General features: G+C 43.5%; 1 protein-coding gene across 3 annotated transcripts in view; it reads left to right on the forward strand.

Moving 5' to 3' along the window:
* The window catches only part of LOC141148174 (uncharacterized), a 53,583-nt gene that overhangs the window by 28,634 nt on the left and 4,441 nt on the right, over nt 1-20,508 (forward strand). For 2 of the 3 annotated variants that reach the window (XM_073635370.1, XM_073635368.1), the window contains exons 6-15: nt 3,664-3,759; nt 3,842-3,925; nt 6,988-7,237; nt 8,720-8,911; nt 9,857-9,885; nt 10,350-10,406; nt 11,917-11,988; nt 14,467-14,535; nt 19,164-19,253; nt 19,353-19,424. In XM_073635370.1, coding sequence (XP_073491471.1) covers nt 3,664-3,759; nt 3,842-3,925; nt 6,988-7,237; nt 8,720-8,911; nt 9,857-9,885; nt 10,350-10,406; nt 11,917-11,988; nt 14,467-14,535; nt 19,164-19,253; nt 19,353-19,424 — 1,011 coding nt within the window. The remainder of the gene's footprint in view (nt 1-3,663; nt 3,760-3,841; nt 3,926-6,987; nt 7,238-8,719; nt 8,912-9,856; nt 9,886-10,349; nt 10,407-11,916; nt 11,989-14,466; nt 14,536-19,163; nt 19,254-19,352; nt 19,425-20,508) is intronic. The other variant, XM_073635369.1, reaches the window with a different exon arrangement.

A 20,508-nucleotide genomic window follows, 5' to 3' on the forward strand; every position in this document is an offset into this window, starting at 1 on the left:
CCCGACCGCTGTTTTAGTATAGATTATGCACTTAAAGCAGAAGCACAGTCAAAGCTGGTTTGGCTGTACTTCTATGGATCACAAGAGTTCAGTTCATTCTGCACTCCTGTGACCCGTTCTCAGCAGAAGCCCGCTGTTGGCTGACATCACAGAGCCGGTCTAGGCTGGGGAAAGCTGAGGACCATATGGTTGGGATCCACCCGGAAGCCTGGACTGGCACCTGGCTCAGCCTCTCAGTGGGCCGCTGAGAACATGAGCCAGTGGTTCCCATTCTTTCCACAGCCCAGCGCACGGGGAGGGGGGGCATCAGAGCAGAGAGTCCATGACTGACAGTCACAATCTCTCTGCTCATGGAGCTCTGAGAACTGAACTATCAGTGGTGTTTGATCGCTTGGTTCTCAGTCTTAGAGCCAGTGGAGGACAGGTGCAGCATTGGACCATGGCTGCATCCACCTAGGTAAGTATGAGTTCTAAAATTAAAAAAAACATACAACATAGAAGAAACACATGAATATGAGTGAAATTTGTTGTTGCCACCCCAAATGGGTTACAATATGGAAAAGTCTCCCCCCGGTGGGGTTTTTCCACAGCAAGATTCAAGTCATTAAATTTATATAAAAAAAGAGTTTTATTGAATTTATAACAATTACAAACACACATAAATGTTTAAAATATGAGCTCCGGTCAGAGATATGTGTAAATATTCAATTTCACAATATTGTAATCATACAACAATAGATATCAGTATTTAAAATGCAAATGACCAACGCATTTCGACAAGCGTGGTCAAAGTCTTCCTCAGGGGATTAATTTGCTGTCAAAGAATATACAATCATTATATATATATATATATATATATATATATATATATATATATATATATATATATCAGCATTTTTTTACTATAATATGAAATCCCTCGTATACACAAGGGAGAATTGCTAGGTTGCTACAGTGCTACAGTATGTATATAGGTTTTTTGCAGAGTACGTAAATTTAGACCTGTTTGTGTTGATCAGGCCTGGGAGTGGTTCACCAGAACCTCCTACTTCTTTCCAGTTTTCATGGTCCAGACAGAAGATTCAGAAGCCCAACTGTTCACTCAGGGCCCATGAAACACATTATGGTGTTTTCTGGAAAGAGAGGCTGGAGGGGAGGTGGAGCTGCCTGGGGTATTCTGAGGAGCCTTGACAAGTCATCAATCTGGATTGGCAGGGGGCAGGCCTCCTTAAATACCCGGGGTCAGCCCAGCTGGTGCAGAGTTGTTCAGGTGGAAGTTGAAGATGGAGTGCTAGGCTGTCGGGGGCCTTTGAAGGAGCTCCCCAGTCTGGGGGGGGGTGACCTTGGGCCTAGGCTCGGGTGTGGACGGGACCCTCCTACAACACACAGAGGTGTCCTGGCCAAGAGCAGCAAAGCGAGGATAGCGGGAGAGGCACTGCCAGGCAAGGAGGAACAACAGGTCGGAGCCAGGAGGGCTGGTGAGTGAAGCATAGTTGAGAAGACTGGAGAAACAGGCCTGAGAGGACTGATAGAGAGCAGTCTGGTATGGGCGCAGAACCAGAAGAGAGGACTGGGCAGGCATGCCTGAGAGGACTGATAGAGAGCAGTCTGGGATGGGTGTAGAACCAGAAGAGAGGACTGGAAAGACATGCCTTAGAGGACTGATAGAGAGCAGTCTGGGTTGGGTGTAGAACCAGAAGAGAGGACTGGAAAGACATGCCTTAGAGGACTGATAGAAAGCAGTCTGAGATGGGTGTAGAACCAGAAGAGAGGACTGGGGAGGCATACCTGAAAGGACTGATAGAGAGCAGTCTGAGATGGGTGTAAAACCAGAAGAGAGGACTGGGGAGGCATGCCTGAGAGGACTGATAAAGAACAGTCTGAGATGGGTGTGGAACCAGAAGAGATGACTGGGGAGACATACCTGAGAGGACTGATAGAGAGCAGTCTGGGATGGGCGTAGAACCAGAAGAGAGGACTGGAGAGATACGCCTGAGAGGACTGATAGAGAGCAGTCCGAGATGGGTGTAGAACCAGAAGAGAGGACTGGAGAGACACGCCTGAGAGGACTGATAGAGAGCAGTCTGGGATGGGTGTAGAACCAGAAGAGAGGACTGGAGAGACACGCCTGAGAGGACTGATAGAGAGCAGTCTGAGATGGGTGCAGAACCAGAAGAGAGGACTGGGGGGGCATGCCTGAGAGGACTGATAGAGAGCAGTCTGAGATGGGTGTAGAACCAGAAGAGAGAACTGGGGAGGCACGCCTGAGAGGACTGGGAGATTGCAGTCTGTGTTGGGTGTAAAACAAGAAGAGAGGACTGGAGAGGTATGCCTGAGAGGACTGGGAGATTACAGTCTGAGATGGGTGCAGAACCAGAACAGAGGACTGGGGAGGCACGCCTGAGAGGACTTATAGAGAGCAGTCTGAGATGGGCATAGAACCAGAAGAGAGGACTGGAGAGACACGCCTGAGAGGACTTATAGAGAGCAGTCTGAGATAGGCGTAGAACCAGAAGAGAGGACTGGAGAGACACGCCTGAGAGGACTTATAGAGAGCAGTCTGAGATGGGCGTAGAACCAGAAGAGAGGACTGGAGAGACATGCCTGAGAGGACTTATAGAGAGCAGTCTGAGATGGGCGTAGAACCAGAAGAGAGGACTGGAGAGACACGCTTGAGAGGACTGATAGAGAGCAGTCTGAGATGGGCGTAGAACCAGAAGAGAGGACTGGGGAGGCACGCCTGAGAGGACTGATAGAGAGCAGTCTGAGATGGGCGTAGAACCAGAAGAGAGGACTGGGGAGGCACGCCTGAGAGGACTGGGAGATTGAAGTCTGAGATGGGTGTAGAACCAGAAGAGAGGACTGGGGAGGCACGCCTGAGAGGACTGGGAGATTGCAGTCTGAGATGGGTGCAGAACCAGAAGAGAGAACTTTGGAAACATGGGCAGTGGGGAAGAGGCAGCTGCATCCAGGAGGGCTGGCAGGACCTGAAGATGTGGTACTGGGCTCAGTAGACACGCGGACAGCTAGCACTAAAATAACGCCCTTATTTTTTTTGTTGCTACACTAAAAGGGGCCCGCGGTCCCTGCCTGCAAAGGGCATCTACCTTAGGCCTGGTTGAGTCAGTTCTGGCCTACAAATCAGTGCTAGCTGGCCCTGGAAATATAAGCAAGTGAAGTGCTGGGGTATTGAGGATTAAAATAGTTTTCAAGCAAGTGTTGTGCTGGAGTGTATATACAGATTGTGTATATAGTTTTTCCCATGTAAATTTTCTTCAATCAACTGGGCACCCCATTTACCCTTACCCTAGCCAAGTTAATTCCCCTCAATAAAAATACAAAACAAAGTGCACGAGTGACTGGAAATTGTGTGCCTGGCTGGGAGGGTGACAGGTGGATTACAATACTCCGCAGCCCTCGCGAGGGTACCGCTACATATACAAGACCTGTTGAACCTGCCAAAGGATCTGTATTTCTTTCCCATCCAGTCTTGAGATCTACACAGCTCCACCAAGCAGCACCGCCCTCTCTGGCAGGGCAGGAGACTTAAGGGATAGCGATATAAGCCATAGTATTGTAGGAGGAGATAGAATGCCCCCTTGTTTTGTCTTTTCATATGGCAGGGGATGGAATGTTAATGCTAACAGTGATGTTGTATTGTAGACACCGCCTCCGTTGTGGTTAATACTCGTGTCCGGTGTGATCATACTGCAAATCTACATCATCGGTGAAGATCTCCAGATCTCGATCTTCTCCTTGGTGAGGAACTGTTGGCCATGTACAAGGTGTGCTGTCATGAGGACTATCTGGTAACACTTTTCTCTTATGTCGCCTCCTGAAGCTTATTCTGGTTCCGTTATCCACCGTTACTGGCGTTGGCATCTTCCTATCACAACTGGACAACCAGGAAGAGGGGAGGAGCAATGTGAGTACACCTCATGGGCGAATAAAAAAAAATGATAAACTGAGTACACTACATGGAGAATATTACGTCTTAGAGCAGAATAAGGATTAGAAAGAAAGTCCAGTCAAGAAGATACAGTTTATCTATAAAGAAAACAGGACGCCAACTGTGCAGTATATAGGAAAATACTTTATTAAAAATAACACGTGGCAACTCACGAGGTGCATAAGGATAAGAGCATGTAATCCAACCAGTGTGGTTTGCTGTTGAGCCTCGGTGTGTCTTCAGGAGCCAGGAAACTGATGCCACTGTCAGAAGTTGTGTTGGACACCCGAAACAAAACCATAAATCCTGGAGCTCCCCTGGAGTGCATGCTTTGCGTAGGACCGGAGGTCACACCTGGGAGGGCCGCAGTGTTGGGGACGTGGCTACATGATTCAGAGCGCAACTGTTGAGGCTTGAAAAAGGAGCAGTTATGGTCCGGTCCTAGGCAGCCCATGCACTCCAGGGTGGCTCCATGAGTTCTTATGTAATTTCTGGTGTCCTACACAGTTACCGACAGCGGTATCTGCATCTGACTCCTGAAGACACACTGAGGCTCAACAGTTAATCACAATGGGTGGATTATATGCTCTTATCCTTATGTATTTTGTGAGTTGCCATTTGGTATTTTTAATAAAGTATTTTCCTATATACTGCACTTCACTGTTTCCTTTATATATTTCAGAGATTACTACAGTCTCATTGAGGATCTGCCATGGATATCTTTAGACCTATGGACTTTTTAGTATAATCCTACCCCCCCCCGCCCCCACAACAGATTTACGTGTCCAATTATGTTGTAGCTTAGCTGTACCCCTACCTGTGGCATTCTCGATAATTCCCTGTGTTACAGTTTATCTCTAGCCAGCTTTGGATAGAATAGTAAAAGCATACCCTATGACTAGACGTGTGCAATCCGTTGCGTTCCGAATTCTTTTTTTAACAAATTTTGACGAATTCGGAAATATCCAAATCAACGAAAACCTGTTTAACAAATTTTTTCGAATATTCGAAAATTACGAATTTACAGGTTTCGAATTTAAGATATTCGAAAATCTGGAGATTTGAAAATTAAAAAAATTATGAAATTAGTAAATTCGAAAAACTAGAAAATTCGTAAATTCGAAATCCGAAAATCCGAAAATTAACAAAAATTCAAAAGAAGGACGAAATTCCAAAAAATCGAAAATCTGAAATCATAACTTAACTATTACTAACTATTAAACTATAGGTATTGGAATTTCCTTTCAAATTTGGCTGTTAGTGAACGTAACGAATACCAATTTATCCGAAATTATGAATTTTCGGAAATAATGAATGCGGTATCTAAACGAATGGAATGTAATGAATTAATAGTAATAATAATAAATAACAACAATAATAAAAACTTTTTATTATTATTATTAATTTGTTCCGTTCCATTTGTTTAGATGCAACATTCGTTATTTTGGATAATTTGTAACTTTGGATAAATTCGTATTCGTTACATTCTCTAACAGCCAAATTTGAAAAGAAATTCCAATACCTATAATTTAATAGTTGGTTATTATTAGTTATTTTTTAGAATTTTCGGATTTACGAATTGACAAATTATCGAAATACCGAAATTTTGAATTTTCAAATTTTTTCGAATTTACAAATTTTCACATTTACGAATTTACACATTTTCGAAATCCCGAAATTTACAAACTTATGAATTTCGACCATAACGAATGACCCAAAAAAAACAAAACTAAAGCGAACAATTTTTTCGGTGCATTGGTGCAGATTCTCCCCCTTTCTGAGTCAACCCTTGTCTCCTCCCTCTACCCACCCCTGAGCACTACCCCTTGGTTCCACGACTCCGTATGTCCCCTTTTAGAGAATACAAAATCAAGTATCATTTTGTGGTGCTAAGTAATTTGCATGAAATGTGTTAAAGATGCCAAGAAAAACAGTAAAAATAAATCCCCAGTAGCCAGCAACCATAGATCCCCCATCAACAATATACCCCCTAGCAACAACAGATCCACCCTGGCAACAATATACTCCCACCAGCAACAATAACTCTCCCAGAACCCAGCATTAGTAGACCCCCGCCCCCCCGTCAACAGTAGTTCCTTCTCAGCAGCAATTGACCCCCCCCATCCCCGGCAACAATAAATCAACCCCCATCAACATCAGATCCCCCATCAACAATATACCCCCTAGCAACAACAGATCCACCCTGGCAACAATGTACCCCCACCAAAAACAATAATGCTCCCAGAACCCAGCATTAGTAGACCCCCGCCCCCCGTCAACAGTAGTTCCTTCTCAGCAGCAATTGACCCCCCCCATCCCCGGCAACAATAAATCAACCCCCATCAACATCAGATCCCCCATCAACAATATACCCCCTAGCAACAACAGATCCACCCTGGCAACAATGTACCCCCCAACAACAATAATGCTCCCAGAAGCCAGCATTAGTAGACCCCTCCCCCAACAGTAGTTCCTTCTCAACAGCAATTGACCCCCACCACCGGCAACAATAAATCAACCACCAGCAACAATAGATTCCCCGTCAGAAACAATAGGCCCCCTGCAACGATTGTGAAATAGATCCCCATCAGCCAACATCAAAAGATCCTCCAACAGCACCCTTTGCCATTACATACATTCAGTCCTGGAGGTGCCGGAACTACGTTCCCTTGAGTTCCCAGTGAAAAAAAAGCCCTGCCTATAACACAGCAGAAAGTGAGAGGACATTGCCCTAAATTGAAGAAAATCCTCCTTTATAGAGTTGGCACCCAACAAAAAGTTGTGCCCATTGGAAGATGTCCTTCTACCTCCTGTTATGGTGACAACTATTCAAATTTTGGATTTATACTAAATTTCTTTCCTGGTGACAAGGACCACCAAGACAACCAGAGTTGGTGAATCTACCCAGGGAAGGCATAGTGGGGCAAAACAATTTGACAGGGGCTCTAAGCCTTCCACACTTCTATTTAAAACTAGAAAAAAAAAAGTTTGGGTTGGTGTGCTGGTTTGAAGTGTTGTATGTCACCCTGGCTGTGCAGTCTCAGGTCATCGGAATCTTCTCCCGGAGCTCAGCGGATGAGTATAACTGGCTGTCGGCTGCCCTCAGAACTTCAGGAAGAGTGGTTCCATTCTACATCACCAACAGCAACTTCCGGGAGTTCAGGGACCAGGTCTCCAAATGTGCCTTCGCCATATTGTATCACTCTAAGACCAGGGGGCGGATCAACATTACCGACGTCACCGACTCGCTGTACGACGACGAGGTCAAACACATGTCAAAAGCCTTGGGTAAGAGATTATACACTTATTATTTATTATAAATATTTATACAAAATTGGTTTATTTATAGTTATCAATAGTAGTATTAACTACCAATAATAATTCTCTAAAAATTTGTTCAAGTGCCAGCAAACCCAAAAATATTTTTGTATCATTGGCTATAAAATGAATTGCTCTTACTGCATGCTTAACTTTTATTTCTTTATCGTAGTCTTAGAGAGTGTAAATACCGTGTGGATTCTGTCGTTTCCTCCTACTTCTATTTGAGGTGGCTGTGCCATTCCAGCTGATCCTCCATCTTCGGCATTGCCACTCTCGCTCTAGCTATGGCCTGGGAGGAAACCATGCTCTACCGTGAGCACCCACATTTTATGAAAAAACACATCCTTGGTTTTGTGACCAACCCAACCAGGACAGGGGCCTTTGGAGAGGACTGTAGGGTGGCTTCTTGCCTACTGACTATGGGCCCTGACATTTAAGGGGACACTGCTCTTTGGGAGGTGTGTGCCTGGGGGACCCTTGGATTGGTCTTGCTTCGGATTCAAGTCCATGTCTCCCCAAAACACACAGACTCTGGGAACTGGAGGACCCAGATACATATTTGGGCCCCTATGCCCAAGCCAGCAATGACTGCTTTGGACTGTGAGACTCAGCGCAGATGTTAATATGACCAGCTCAACCTGAAACTGGGATCTTCTGATATTATCTGTTAATTAAGTTGTTAAGTGTCTTCCTGTTGAGTGTGCCTCTCCCATTGTGCATCTCCTAGGTGTGCATTCCCTTTGTTAATTGAGTCACCTATTGTTTCTGTCTGTCTGCTCATCTCTTGAAGAGGTGATTAACATTGTGACCACTGTACTTTGTTACCGAACCATCGTGGGAGGTTTATGCTTATGATAATGGGTAAAGTACTTTGTATCCAGGGTCTTAATTTTATTTTTCCAAGGTTTAGGAGTGTGTCTATGGAAATGTTTGACCATTCTTGCAGAAGCGCATTTGTGAGGTCAGGCACTGATGTTGGAGGAGAAGGCCTGGCTCGCAGTCTCCGCTTTAATTCATCCTACAGGTGTTCTATCAGGTTGAGGTCAGGACTCTGTGCAGGCCAGCCAAGTTCCTCCAACCTAAACTCGCTCATCCAGGTCTTTATGGACCTTGCACCAGGAAGGGGCCGTCCCCAAACTGTTCCCACAATGTTGGAAGCAAGAAATTGTCCAGAATGTCTTGGTATGCTGACACCTTAAGAGTTCCCATCACTGGTACTAAGGGGCCAAGCCCAACCCCTGAAAAACAAACCCACACCATAACCCCCCTGCACCAAAGGATTTGGACCAGTACACAAAGCAAGGTCCATAAAGACACGAGGAATTAATTTTATTGGGAGTATTGGAGTTCATCTTTAAATATCATTTTCTCTTACACATTTCAAGATCTTTTGCAGAAATCATTACCGTGACCAATGAAATTTCATCACTTTTTTTTTTCACCGCACAGGTCGGCAGAAGGTGCTGGTTGTGGTGGATGATCTGGATGATAGCAGCAATGGGGCGAAGAACAGCATCCTCCAAAGCCAGGTGACCATCCGTGACCAGACCCGGGACCTCTGTCTCTTCACTAGGGAGGAGAGAAGGGACAACGAACGCATCAGAGAGAAGCTGCAACCCATCCTGAATACAATGTCCCCGGGTAGGTATGAGGAATCCTCCAGTGCTGAGATTGAGACACAGATGAGGTTGTGCTGAAGGCCATTATGCATGGCATTGGGTGTTCTCTGGCTTGAACCTTTGTATAACATGTATGTGAAATTTTGTCGGTCACCTTACAGACGTCCTGTTCTTTCTATAGCTACAGAAACAGACTAGTCCTGAGAACTGAATGTTGTGAAATTTAGCATAACAGACAGTATTTTTTTTAATGAATATACTTTAATGTTTCTGTCAAAATGGGAATCATGCAATATCTGGTAGTACCTAGTCCTGTGACCGACGTCGAGGCTTTAGTCATGTTGGGCCTTGGGGGATTTATATCTGGATATAAATGCGTGAGTCACGCTGCGCTCTCTTAGTGGCCAGGCAATCTTCTGGGACCTGTGACCTGTCCCAGAAGATTGCAGAGAGGGAGGGGGAGAGGAGGAGTCACCTAGGGGAAGAGGAGGAGTCAACTAGGCAGCGAGGCGATGGGAGCAGGAAGTGGGAGCTGGGTACCTGTCAAAAGTAGGTACCTGCTCCCCCCCCCCCCCCAAAAAAAAAAAAAAAAAAAAAAAAAACATGCCAAATGTTGTATGTCAAATGTGGCATGTAAGGGGGCGAGGAGTGTTTAAAGCAGAAGTTCCACTTTTGGGCGGAACTCTGCTTTAAGGTGCCTGTGCTACCTCTGTGGATATACATGATGGGGTATTGTCCTGACACTTGTTAGAACTGAAGAAGTAGCTTAGAAAACCTACAAAACATCACCAACATTGCAGAACAAGTCTGGTTGGATGTAACTAACTACCACCAAGGACCCAGATCAATGACAAACGTTAAAAGAAAACACCAAAATTTATTTTACATTTTGTTTTTTCATTATAGTCCAAATAAAATGGTATGTAAGTAGTTTTCTAAAAATATCCATTTCATTTTCCGTCTTTAGGGTTATCCAGTCATCTGATAGTAGATGTGGTAAGTATTGCAGATGTGGTGAGTCCATAGGTCAGGTTATATTGTGTATTTTGCAGAGTGTGTTCCTGCTGAATATTCTCGGGTAACAGTTTTTCTATTATGCTTCATCTTTCAGTTTCCTGCGTTATTTACCATAATAGACAAGGCAACTCTATTTTCATTGTTTTACTAGTTATAGTCTCTTTCTTAGCAACTACTCCATCTAAAACATGGTGATCTTCAATGCTGGGACTGCTATCATGGGACTATGGAGGGCTCTGTTTGTTACAGCTTTGTCCTGGGGTTAGGGAATGATTAGGCTCCAGTGGTGCTGGAAAGCTCATGCCTTGTCCTGATTTAACTAAATCAAATAACCATTTGGGGTGGAGTATCTCAGTATGAAGAAGATTCCTGGAAAAGGGGCATCTTGGGCATCTTTCTCTCCCTGTCCATTATTCATTTCCTTTTTTTTTTCCATCCCACAGATCGGGACTCTCATTCTGTGTGCGCCGTGGCTCCATTATTGCGTTGGTGTTTATCACGTGAGTAAATATTTCAATTTTGTATCTGCTACACAGTTGGGTTTATGCAGCTTGATGGTTCCAAAGTGCTGAACTGACCGCAACCAATCAGAAATTTGCTTACACTATATTGAATTCATTTCTGGGTTATTAATCTTAGCACATCATTTTTGTCCACTACTCTCCTCTGAGGAAAAAAAAACACCAGATAGTCAGTTGACCCCTAACCTAACTATCACACCTCTATGAGCTTGTTGGACATTTAATTCCAGAACAATGGTGATCGTTATGGAGTTGCTGCTCATTGCAGTTATTACAGCCTCTTGTCTTCTGGGAAGACTTTCCACAAGATTTTGGAGGGTGTCTTTGGGAATTTGCGCCCATTTTTTTTAGGTCAGGTACTGGTGTTGGATGAGAAGACCTGCCTGACTATCACACCTCTTTTGGAGGGTGTCTTTGGGAATTTGCGCCCATTTTTTAGGTCAGGTACTGGTGTTGGATGAGAAGACCTGCCTGACTATCACACCTCTATGAGCTTTTGGACATTTAATTCCAGAACAAAGGTCATTACTATGGAGTTGCTGCTCATTGCAGTTATTACTGCCTCTCGTCTTCTGGGAAGACTTTCCACAAGATTTTGGAGGGTGTCTTTGGGAATTTGTGCCCATTTTTTAGGTCAGGTACTGGTGTTGGATGAGAAGACCTGCCTCGCCAAATTCATCCCAAATATGTTCAGTCGGGGATCTTTTGCAGGATACTCCAGTTCCTCCACACCAAACTGGTCCATCCATGTCTTTATGGAACTGGCTTTGGACAAAAGGGGCACAGTCATGCTGGAACAGAAAAAGGTCTTCATCCAACTGTTTCCACAAGGTTGGAAGAGAATAATTGTCTACAATGTTTTTTGGATGCTGTAGTATTAACAGTACCATTCACTGAAGACACCTGAACTCAACTTCTGAGCGAGGGGTACACCTACTTTTGGTCATAAGGCTTATTTGACATGGTTTACTTAAGGTTGGGCTCACCCAGAAGTGTTATTTAGGCTACAGAAGATGTCTGGAAGGCTGAGATATCCACTAGACCAGTGATAGCGAACCTTGGCACTCCAGATGTTTTGGAACTACATTTCCCATGATGCTTCACTACACTGCAGAGTGCATGAGCATCATGAGAAATTAAGTTCTAAAACATCTGGGGTGCCAAGGTTCGACATCACTGCACTAGACCCTTGGCAATGAGGTCTCTTTTCCATAGTTCATTGGACCCCCCCAATCTGCATCCTCTTGGTGTGTCTACTTTTCCTTCAGTCACATCCTCAATATAAAATAAATTAGCGTAGGTGCAGATATCTCACTGCCAGAGACCTCAAGAGATGTAAGAACCTACCTGGACTACGCCTTTATCATCCACCAAAATGCATAAAAATAACTTCTGGACATAGTGGCCTTCTAAACAAAATTAAATATTGTAAATAAATAAAAACATATTGATACAAAGTTAATAAATCATTTTGTTTCTCTGTGTATAGGGCGCCATCCTGATATTATCTAACATTGGTGGTTCGTTGCTGCTCTATAACTTCCTGCTTCCCTTCAGCCTGGTAAGCAAATATAATAATTATATAAATTGTTCTTGAATGACCAGAATCAAAAAGAATGAACATATGCAGTCAGATTGGATGTACATAATTTTATTTATATTCAGTTTTTTTTTTTCAATAGATAATACCACTGTGCAATATTTGAAATTGGTAAAGCTACAGAGTTAAAATAGATGTAAACCTTAACAAAGTTAATTCGCTCTGTGCACCGTATATCATAAATCAATACAAACATATTTTTCCCATAACATCCAGTTTTCACCTTTTTTTTTATTTAACCCTTTTCCCATCTCAGTGTTTCTGACCTCCTTCAGACACTTCCTGTCTACATGCACGTGCCCCGCAGTTTCTGTTGCACAGCTTTACTTTAGCCCTGCTTCCTTGCAGGATCTGAGCCGGTTTGGCCACTTCCCCCGAGGATCATGTGACAGGGTGACAATGCAGGAGCACAGTTATTTTCAGGAGATAGTTGTCAGCCCCATAACATCATGGTTGGCAACCTCTAAAAATAATTAGGAGGGACATCTTGAAGGGAACAATATTGGGCATGGTCAATAAAGTGGATGCCACTTCATGGGGTATGGCTTGTAGTGTGGCACTTTTCCCCCTTTGCTTTGCTATATTTTAGACAAAATAGGGCCTGGGAGTAAGTGGGAATTAAAAAAGTCCCATGGCTGGTGTCTGTGGCAGTTATGGTAATTGCCAACATTGGTGCAAGTGGGAGCAAAAGAAGCCCCTGCTGTGGTAGTTAGTGGCAGTAATATTAAAGCCCCCCCCCCCCCCCCCTTTTCATTGGTTGTTAGTGGCAGAAAAAAAAAATCTCCACCCCTTTTAATTGCTGGTTAATGTCAGTGTGACGGACCGACTGGCTCCCAACTGGGTGCCTCCCCTATGATAAATCTTTCTCCTATCATCTGGGTCTAGGAACAAGGTATTATAGCCGAGCATTCCACCCAAGAGCGAGATGACACTAGCTTAAAGTGTAAGTAAACCCTCCTATCGTTTTCAGCCAAGGAAGCTGCCATCTTGGCCTTTGTTTAATCTACAACTTCCACAATGCTGCACATCTGATCATTTATTGACACCAGCCATTGGATGGTTTGACAGTTTGGTTGAGAGCACAACCAATGGAAGTGTTGCATTTCCGGCACGTGCCGGAAAGGTAACTGTTTTATGGATGGGTTTACTTCTGCTTTAAGTGCACACTGGAACTGACTTGTAAATTCACATAGACTATAAACCATGCAAAATCAGGTAAGAGCTTGATCAGATTATCCTAGACAATGCAAACTGTATTATCAATACAGCTAATGGTACATCTAATAAACAGCTAACATAAACAGTAAGCTAATTAAACAGCAAGCTAATTAACAACTAGTCACCTGGACAAGCCTAGGTATCAATGCCCACCCAGACAGTTCAGCACCAGTTCCCCAGAAAGGAAACCCGCAGCTGTCCAAATCTTCATACACTGACTATATACCAGGTAAAAGCTTGATCAGATAATCCTAGACAATGCAAACTGTAAACAGTAATATCAATACATCCAACAGTACATCTAATGAACAGCTAACATAAACAGTAAGCTAATTAACAACTAGTCACCTGGACAAGCCTAGGTATTGATGCCCATCCAGACAGTTCAGCACCAGTTCTCCAGAATGGAAACCCACAGTTGTCCAAATTTTATTAACCAGCTTTCACTTGTGTAATCTGTCCAATAGGCAAGTCATCATAAGACAAAACTCATAGAATGTTCCAGCAGTCTGAAAATGTGGAATTAATTTATCTTTAAACACAGTATCCTCCATGGGCCATAATCAGTGGGTAGAAGGCTAGCCTCTTGTCCTCTCCAAAAGACCCTGTCCCAGTTGGGTTTGTCACAGACATTAACATTCATTGGTGATAGGGGGAAGTAACAGTTACCCCACCCTCCTTTTTATTGGTGGTCAGTGATTTTCCTAATCTGATTACACAGTCCCACATTCCTGCCTCTCTTTAACATAACAGGCTGGGACTATAGTTCTACTGTTGGATAGAGATAATTCCATCTGATGGTACCACAGTTGTTTTTGCAGAGAGCATCCCTGCACCCAGCACCTCTCTGCTACTCTGCACTGGCCCCAAGTGTCCTTGGTCCTCTGAGACCGCCTGCAGGGAAATGGGCACTGTGGAAAACCCAGGATCCAAGACAGTTGTCAACTATGTAATAGGAAGTGCCTGATAAAGGACCTTCATGACAGGATCACCAGCTAAGATTTCATTAAAAACTGCAGATTTAAAATGAATAAACCTAATTTTGAAAATGACATTACCATGTTAAAGTGTCTATGAGATTTTAGTGGTTGGGTTTACATCTACTTTAAATAAAGTGATACCATCTCTCTAAATTTATCTGATTTAAACATGTTTATACTAACATAATATTGAGGGCACACCACTGTTTTCTTTCCTTTATGGCATAATTGTGACTCCCAGTCCGGCACCGTGCTCCCGCTCACCTATCCCATAGACCGTCCGAACCGTGTGGCCCGGGGCACGAAGAAGGTAGGTTGGCCCCTGTGCGGTATAATGATGGTGCCGTGGACAGATTGTGTTCCTCCAGGTTGCTATAGACATGATGCTTTATCGCAGTCCAATATGGGTCCACGTGGCACATAATACATTTGGCCCACAAGTTCCAGGTGGCACTTGTGCAGCATAACAGTTTTCACAAATGGTATGCCATCCCTGGTTTGGCTGGATCCGGGTGGGCATTTATGCCACTAGCAACAAATCACCAGTGGCAGGAGACTTTCAAAAAGTCTCCCTGTCTCGCTGTGTAGCCAGGGGCAGCAAGGTCTCTGTTGGTGGCTTGAACACTGTTAAACACCGCTTGACTGCTAGCGATGGAAGGGACATCTTGTTGCCTTAGCTACACAGAGAATGAATCCATAGGGGCAAAAAGGCAGCTTCTTAGCAATCCTGCTGCTGGTGATTTTGATTTGACAAATTGCCAGCGGCCTGGATCGCTAGCAACAGAGTCTGTGATCCGTCTTTCTTCAGCCTTTCACCTAAACTTGGTAGACCAAAGACCATAGTAGTTAAAGTGGTTCTAAAGGTTTAGAAGTGAAAGATATGGTCTGCTCTGTGCAAAATACAAATATGAAAATGATAGTCTTTCAGTTCTTTGGAATGAGTAAGTGTTGAGGAAGCAAGGCCTCTTATATGAATATTGTTTGGAGCAATAAAATCTCAAAGGGAGGTCTAGTGCTTCCACACTCTATCCAAATAATAATAATACAAAAAAAATGTTTGCCTATTTTGGTGAAATGCATTGAAATCAATAGGAGCCAAATTTTCAACAAAGGCTAAATAAAATGTAGATTTTATGCTAGGAAATCCCAGTGCATACAGAGGAAGGGTGGGGTATCCATGAAGACGGTTCTTGTGTAGTATTGCGTGTTATAAATCCCACCAATACTGGTGAATACAGAGGAAGGGTGGGGTATCCATGAAGACCGTTCTTCTGTAGTATTGTGTGTTATAAATCCCAACAATACTGGAGAATACAGAGGAAGGGTGGGGTATCCATGAAGATGGTTCTTGTGTAGTATTGTGTGTTATAAATCCCACCAATACTGGAAAATACAGAGGAAGGGTGGGGTATCCATGAAGAGGGTTCTTGTGTAATATTGTGTGTTATAAATCCCACCAATACTGGAGGATACAGAGGAAGGGTGGGGTATCCATGAAGACGGTTCTTGTGTAGTATTGTGTGTTATAAATCCCACCAATACTGGAGAATACAGAGGAAGGGTGGGGTATCCATGAAGACGGTTCTTGTGTAGTATTGCGTGTTATAAATCCCACCAATACTGGTGAATACAGAGGAAGGGTGGGGTATCCATGAAGACCGTTCTTCTGTAGTATTGTGTGTTATAAATCCCAACAATACTGGAGAATACAGAGGAAGGGTGGGGTATCCATGAAGATGGTTCTTGTGTAGTATTGTGTGTTATAAATCCCACCAATACTGGAAAATACAGAGGAAGGGTGGTGTATCCATGAAGAGGGTTCTTGTGTAATATTGTGTGTTATAAATCCCACCAATACTGGAGGATACAGAGGAAGGGTGGGGTATCCATGAAGACGGTTCTTGTGTAGTATTGTGTGTTATAAATCCCACCAATACTGGAGAATACAGAGGAAGGGTGGGGTATCCATGAAGACGGTTCTTGTGTAGTATTGTGTGTTATAAATCCCACCAATACTGGAGAATACAGAGGAAGGGTGGGGTATCCATGAAGACGGTTCTTCTGTAGTATTGCATGTTATAAATCCCATCAATACTGGAGAATACAGAGGAAGGGTGGGGTATCCATGAGGACGGTTCTTGTGTAGTATTGTGTGCTATAAATCCCACCAATACTGGAGAATACAGAGGAAGGGTGGGATATCTATGAAGACGGTTCTTGTGTAGTATTGCGTGTTATGAATCCCACCAATACTGGAGAATACAGAGGAAGGGTGGGGTATCCATGAAGACGGTTCTTGTGTAGTATTGTGTGTTATAAATCCCACCAATACTGGAGAATACAGAGGAAGGGTGGGGTATCCATGAAGACGGTTCTTCTGTAGTATTGCATGTTATAAATCCCATCAATACTGGAGAATACAGAGGAAGGGTGGGGTATCCATGAGGACGGTTCTTGTGTAGTATTGTGTGCTATAAATCCCACCAATACTGGAGAATACAGAGGAAGGGTGGGATATCTATGAAGACGGTTCTTGTGTAGTATGAAGAGGCGAAAAGTTGGGACTTTGAGTGAGACGCCAGTCTCCATCCCTATGCATACAGGAAACAGGAAGGTTGGGACTTTGAGTGAAGTGGGCAAATGAGGCCAGCGGGTCAGTTACCGTAAAATCAAGCCATTTTATTTGTACATAGTAACATAGTGACATGATAATAGTCCCAATATGGGTTTGACTGTCAAGTCATATACAAATACATCCTAATTGGTACATTGTAAACATTGATGACGAGCCCCTAAAACGAGTGCAGGGCGGATAGTCTAAAAGGTGAAACATCCATAAAATGCATACAATCACAATACAATCACAATACAATAGGTAAAAACTTGTGGGTTTGTAGACCCAGTAAAAAAGGAGGTAGTTGTTAGGTGCATATCGTAAGTTCTTGTGTAGTATTGCGTGTTATAAATCCCACCAATACTGGAGAATACAGAGGAAGGGTGGGGTATCCATGAAGACGGTTCTTGTGTAGTATTGCGTGTTATGAATCCCACCAATACTGGAGAATACAGAGGAAGGGTGGGGTATCCATGAAGACGGTTCTTGTGTAGTATTGCATGTTATAAATCCCACCAATACTGGAGAATACAGAGGAAGGGTGGGGTATCCATGAAGACGGTTCTTGTGTAGTATTGCGTGTTATAAATCCCACCAATACTGGAGAATACAGAGGAAGAGTGGGGTATCCATGAAGATGGTTCTTGTGTAGTATTTTGTGTTATAAATCCCATTAATACTGGAGAATACAGAGGAAGGGTGGGGTATCCATGAAGACGGTCCTTGTGTAGTATTGCGTGTTATAAATCCCACCAATACTGGAGAATACAGAGGAAGGGTGGGGTATCCATGAAGACGGTTCTTGTGTAGTATTGCGTGTTATAAATCCCACCAATAGGGGAGCATACAGAGGAAGGGTGGGGTATCCATGAAGACGGTTCTTGTGTAATATTGTGTGTTATAAATCCCACCAATACTGGAGAATACAGAGGAAGGGTGAAGACGGTTTCTGTGAAGTACTACTCATTATAATTCTCAATATTCACTGCCCTGAGAGGCAAGTAAAGCCTCTGATAAAAATGTTTTGTCAGTATTATAAAAATTGTTATTATCTGCAAATAACAAAGGTCGGTCCTGTCCGATCGTGCCGGCAGCTGGAAAGGCTGACTGGCAAATCAAAAATAAACAATGAGGGAGATAATCTCCTCTGAACTTAAAGTGATTAAACCTTTTTTTTTTTTTTAAACAAACATGTTATGCTTACCAGCTCTGTGTAATGGGTTTGCACAGAGCAGCCCCGATCCTCCTTTTCCCCCGACCGATGCTACTGGCTCCCCCCGCTTCCAAGTACCCTGCTAGCAAGCTACTTGCTAAGGGGCGTACTTGTGTGGGCTCGCTCCTGAGCCCAGCCGACTGCGCCCATGGACACAGACAGCGGGGCTTTGCCCCACCTCTCACTCCCAAGTCTTTGGATTTGATTGACAGCCATTGGTTTCTGCTGCTATCAATTTGCCCTGTTAGGAGGTAGAGAGCAGACAGAATCATTGCTCTCATGCACAACGCTGGATCAAGATTAGGCTCAGGAAAGTGTAAGGGGTTGGGGGGATCTTGGACAAAGAAAGGTTTTTTTAACCCTAATGCAGAGAATGTATTAGGGTAAAAAAAAACCTTAAGTCTTTAGAACCACTTTAATATGAACCTGTACAAGTCCAGCCATGGGAAACTTAAAATTGATCCCTGCCTTGCAAGGGTCAATTGCTCACTTAAAGGAGTTGTAAAGGCAGAAGGTGCATTCCATGAATTAGGATAAAAAGCCTTCTGTGTGCAGCAGCCTCCCCAGTACCCCCCTGAAACTTACCTGAGCCCCCTCTCTGTCCAGTGATGTCCATGAGTCCCTCGGCTGTCCGGGATTCTCCCTCCTGATTGGCTGAGACACAGCAGCGGCGCCCTTGACTCCTGTGGCTGTCAATCAAAGGCAGTTAGCCAAACAGGAGAGAGAGGGGGTGGGGCCGAATGGCAGCTCCGTGTCTGAATGGACACAGGGAGCTGCAGCCTGGCTCGGGTGCCCCCCATAGCAAGCTGCTTACTGTGGGGGGCACAAGAGAGAGCAAAATTCAGGCCACGGTAGTAACGTGAAATCACCGGCATAGAAGAGGCTCCTAATAAAGGAATAAAGGGCACCTTCTATACGTTTAGGCAGGACTATAATGGAGTGGCCATTGAGGAACCTCTTGTGAAAAAAAGCTAATTGTTGGGCTGTTTCTGGCTTCACTGGCATGGAACAAGTGTGCAGGCAGTGAAGTCAGAACTTTTTATCTGCATGTGGATTATTGACTTTGGTTGAGAAAAAATAATATTAAAAATGCAAAACAATTGTCTTCCAGGGCTCTCCACAGGCAGGCCTCCCCGCTCTTTTGGTGGTGATGGTGTTGGAATTGTTGGCCGTGTATTGGTATTGCTCCGGCATGAAGGCGGTAAGGGTTGGAATATCTCTGCTTCATTTAGTAATTATTATCCTGTACTTTTCATTCTCTCTGTAACAATTTCCCGTTTTTCTCTTTCTCGTAAAAAAGGTCCTACTTTTTGTGCAGTCAGTTTCAACACTGCTTTATGCTGGGCTGTTATCATCATCATCAACCTTCAGCGTAAGTAAATCACCATAAAAAGGGCAAAGTGATGGCACAGGCAATTCATGAATTCTCCAGAGGAGATTATCTAGCCCCGATGACCATTTTGCAGAGGTTGGATATTTAAGGTTCACCAATTGTTGATGTGATGTCTTATGGTGTCCTCTGATCTCCTGGCCCCTCACTTGTCTGGTCAGTTGTGAGATAGTGAGGGTAGTGGTGGCAATTAACTGCTAAGGATTTGGTGAAGTAGCTCAGTTGTCATGGGTGATCTCTGAGCTTCTGGTGTGTTTCTGTAGTTCAGAGCTCACCCCGCTACACCCCTTATGGACCTGAGCAATTTTTACATCCTCTGTCATTACTCTGTCATTACTTAAGATAACAATGTGTACAAGATGTTGCCTGTCTGAACAATGTTTATAAGCAATGTTATGTTGTGTCTCTCTATCTCCCATCTGATCAATGTTTATAAACAACGTTACTTTCTATTTCTCTGTCTCCTGTCTGATCAATGTTTATAAACAATGTTACTTTGTATCTCTATATCTGCTGTCTGATCGATGTTTTTTAACAATGTTACTTTGTATCCCTATATCTCCTGTCTGATCGATGTTTATAAACAATGTTACTTTGTATCTATCTCCTGTCTGATCAATGTTTATAAACAATGTTACTTTGTATCTCTCTATCTCCTGTCTGATCAATGTTTATAAATCCAGATAGTAGAGAATTAATACCGTGCCAATCACAAAAGATCAAAAAGCAGCCAACACTACAATCAGACAAATTGTGCAAAGATATATAACAAATAAAGTGTAGCGCTAATTGTATATAAAAAAGTATGTAAACCTTGATGCAGGCAATCTAAGGCTGACGCCCCAGATTGTGAGAAAAAAGTACAAACAATAAAAATAAAAATATATATCAAAACATGTGTATTCCGCACTATTATGGTTGGATATCAATCCCAAATCTCACCTATAAGGTGAGGAGCGTAGCCTCATATACCAATGTGCAACATTTATCAAATTAGGACAGGTGTACATATACCGTCATATTAGTGAAATACAGCATAGTATATGAATGCAAGCATCCCACCCGG

Source organism: Aquarana catesbeiana, linkage group LG06 (genome assembly GCF_042186555.1).
Source record: "Aquarana catesbeiana isolate 2022-GZ linkage group LG06, ASM4218655v1, whole genome shotgun sequence".
NCBI lineage: Eukaryota > Metazoa > Chordata > Amphibia > Anura > Ranidae > Aquarana > Aquarana catesbeiana.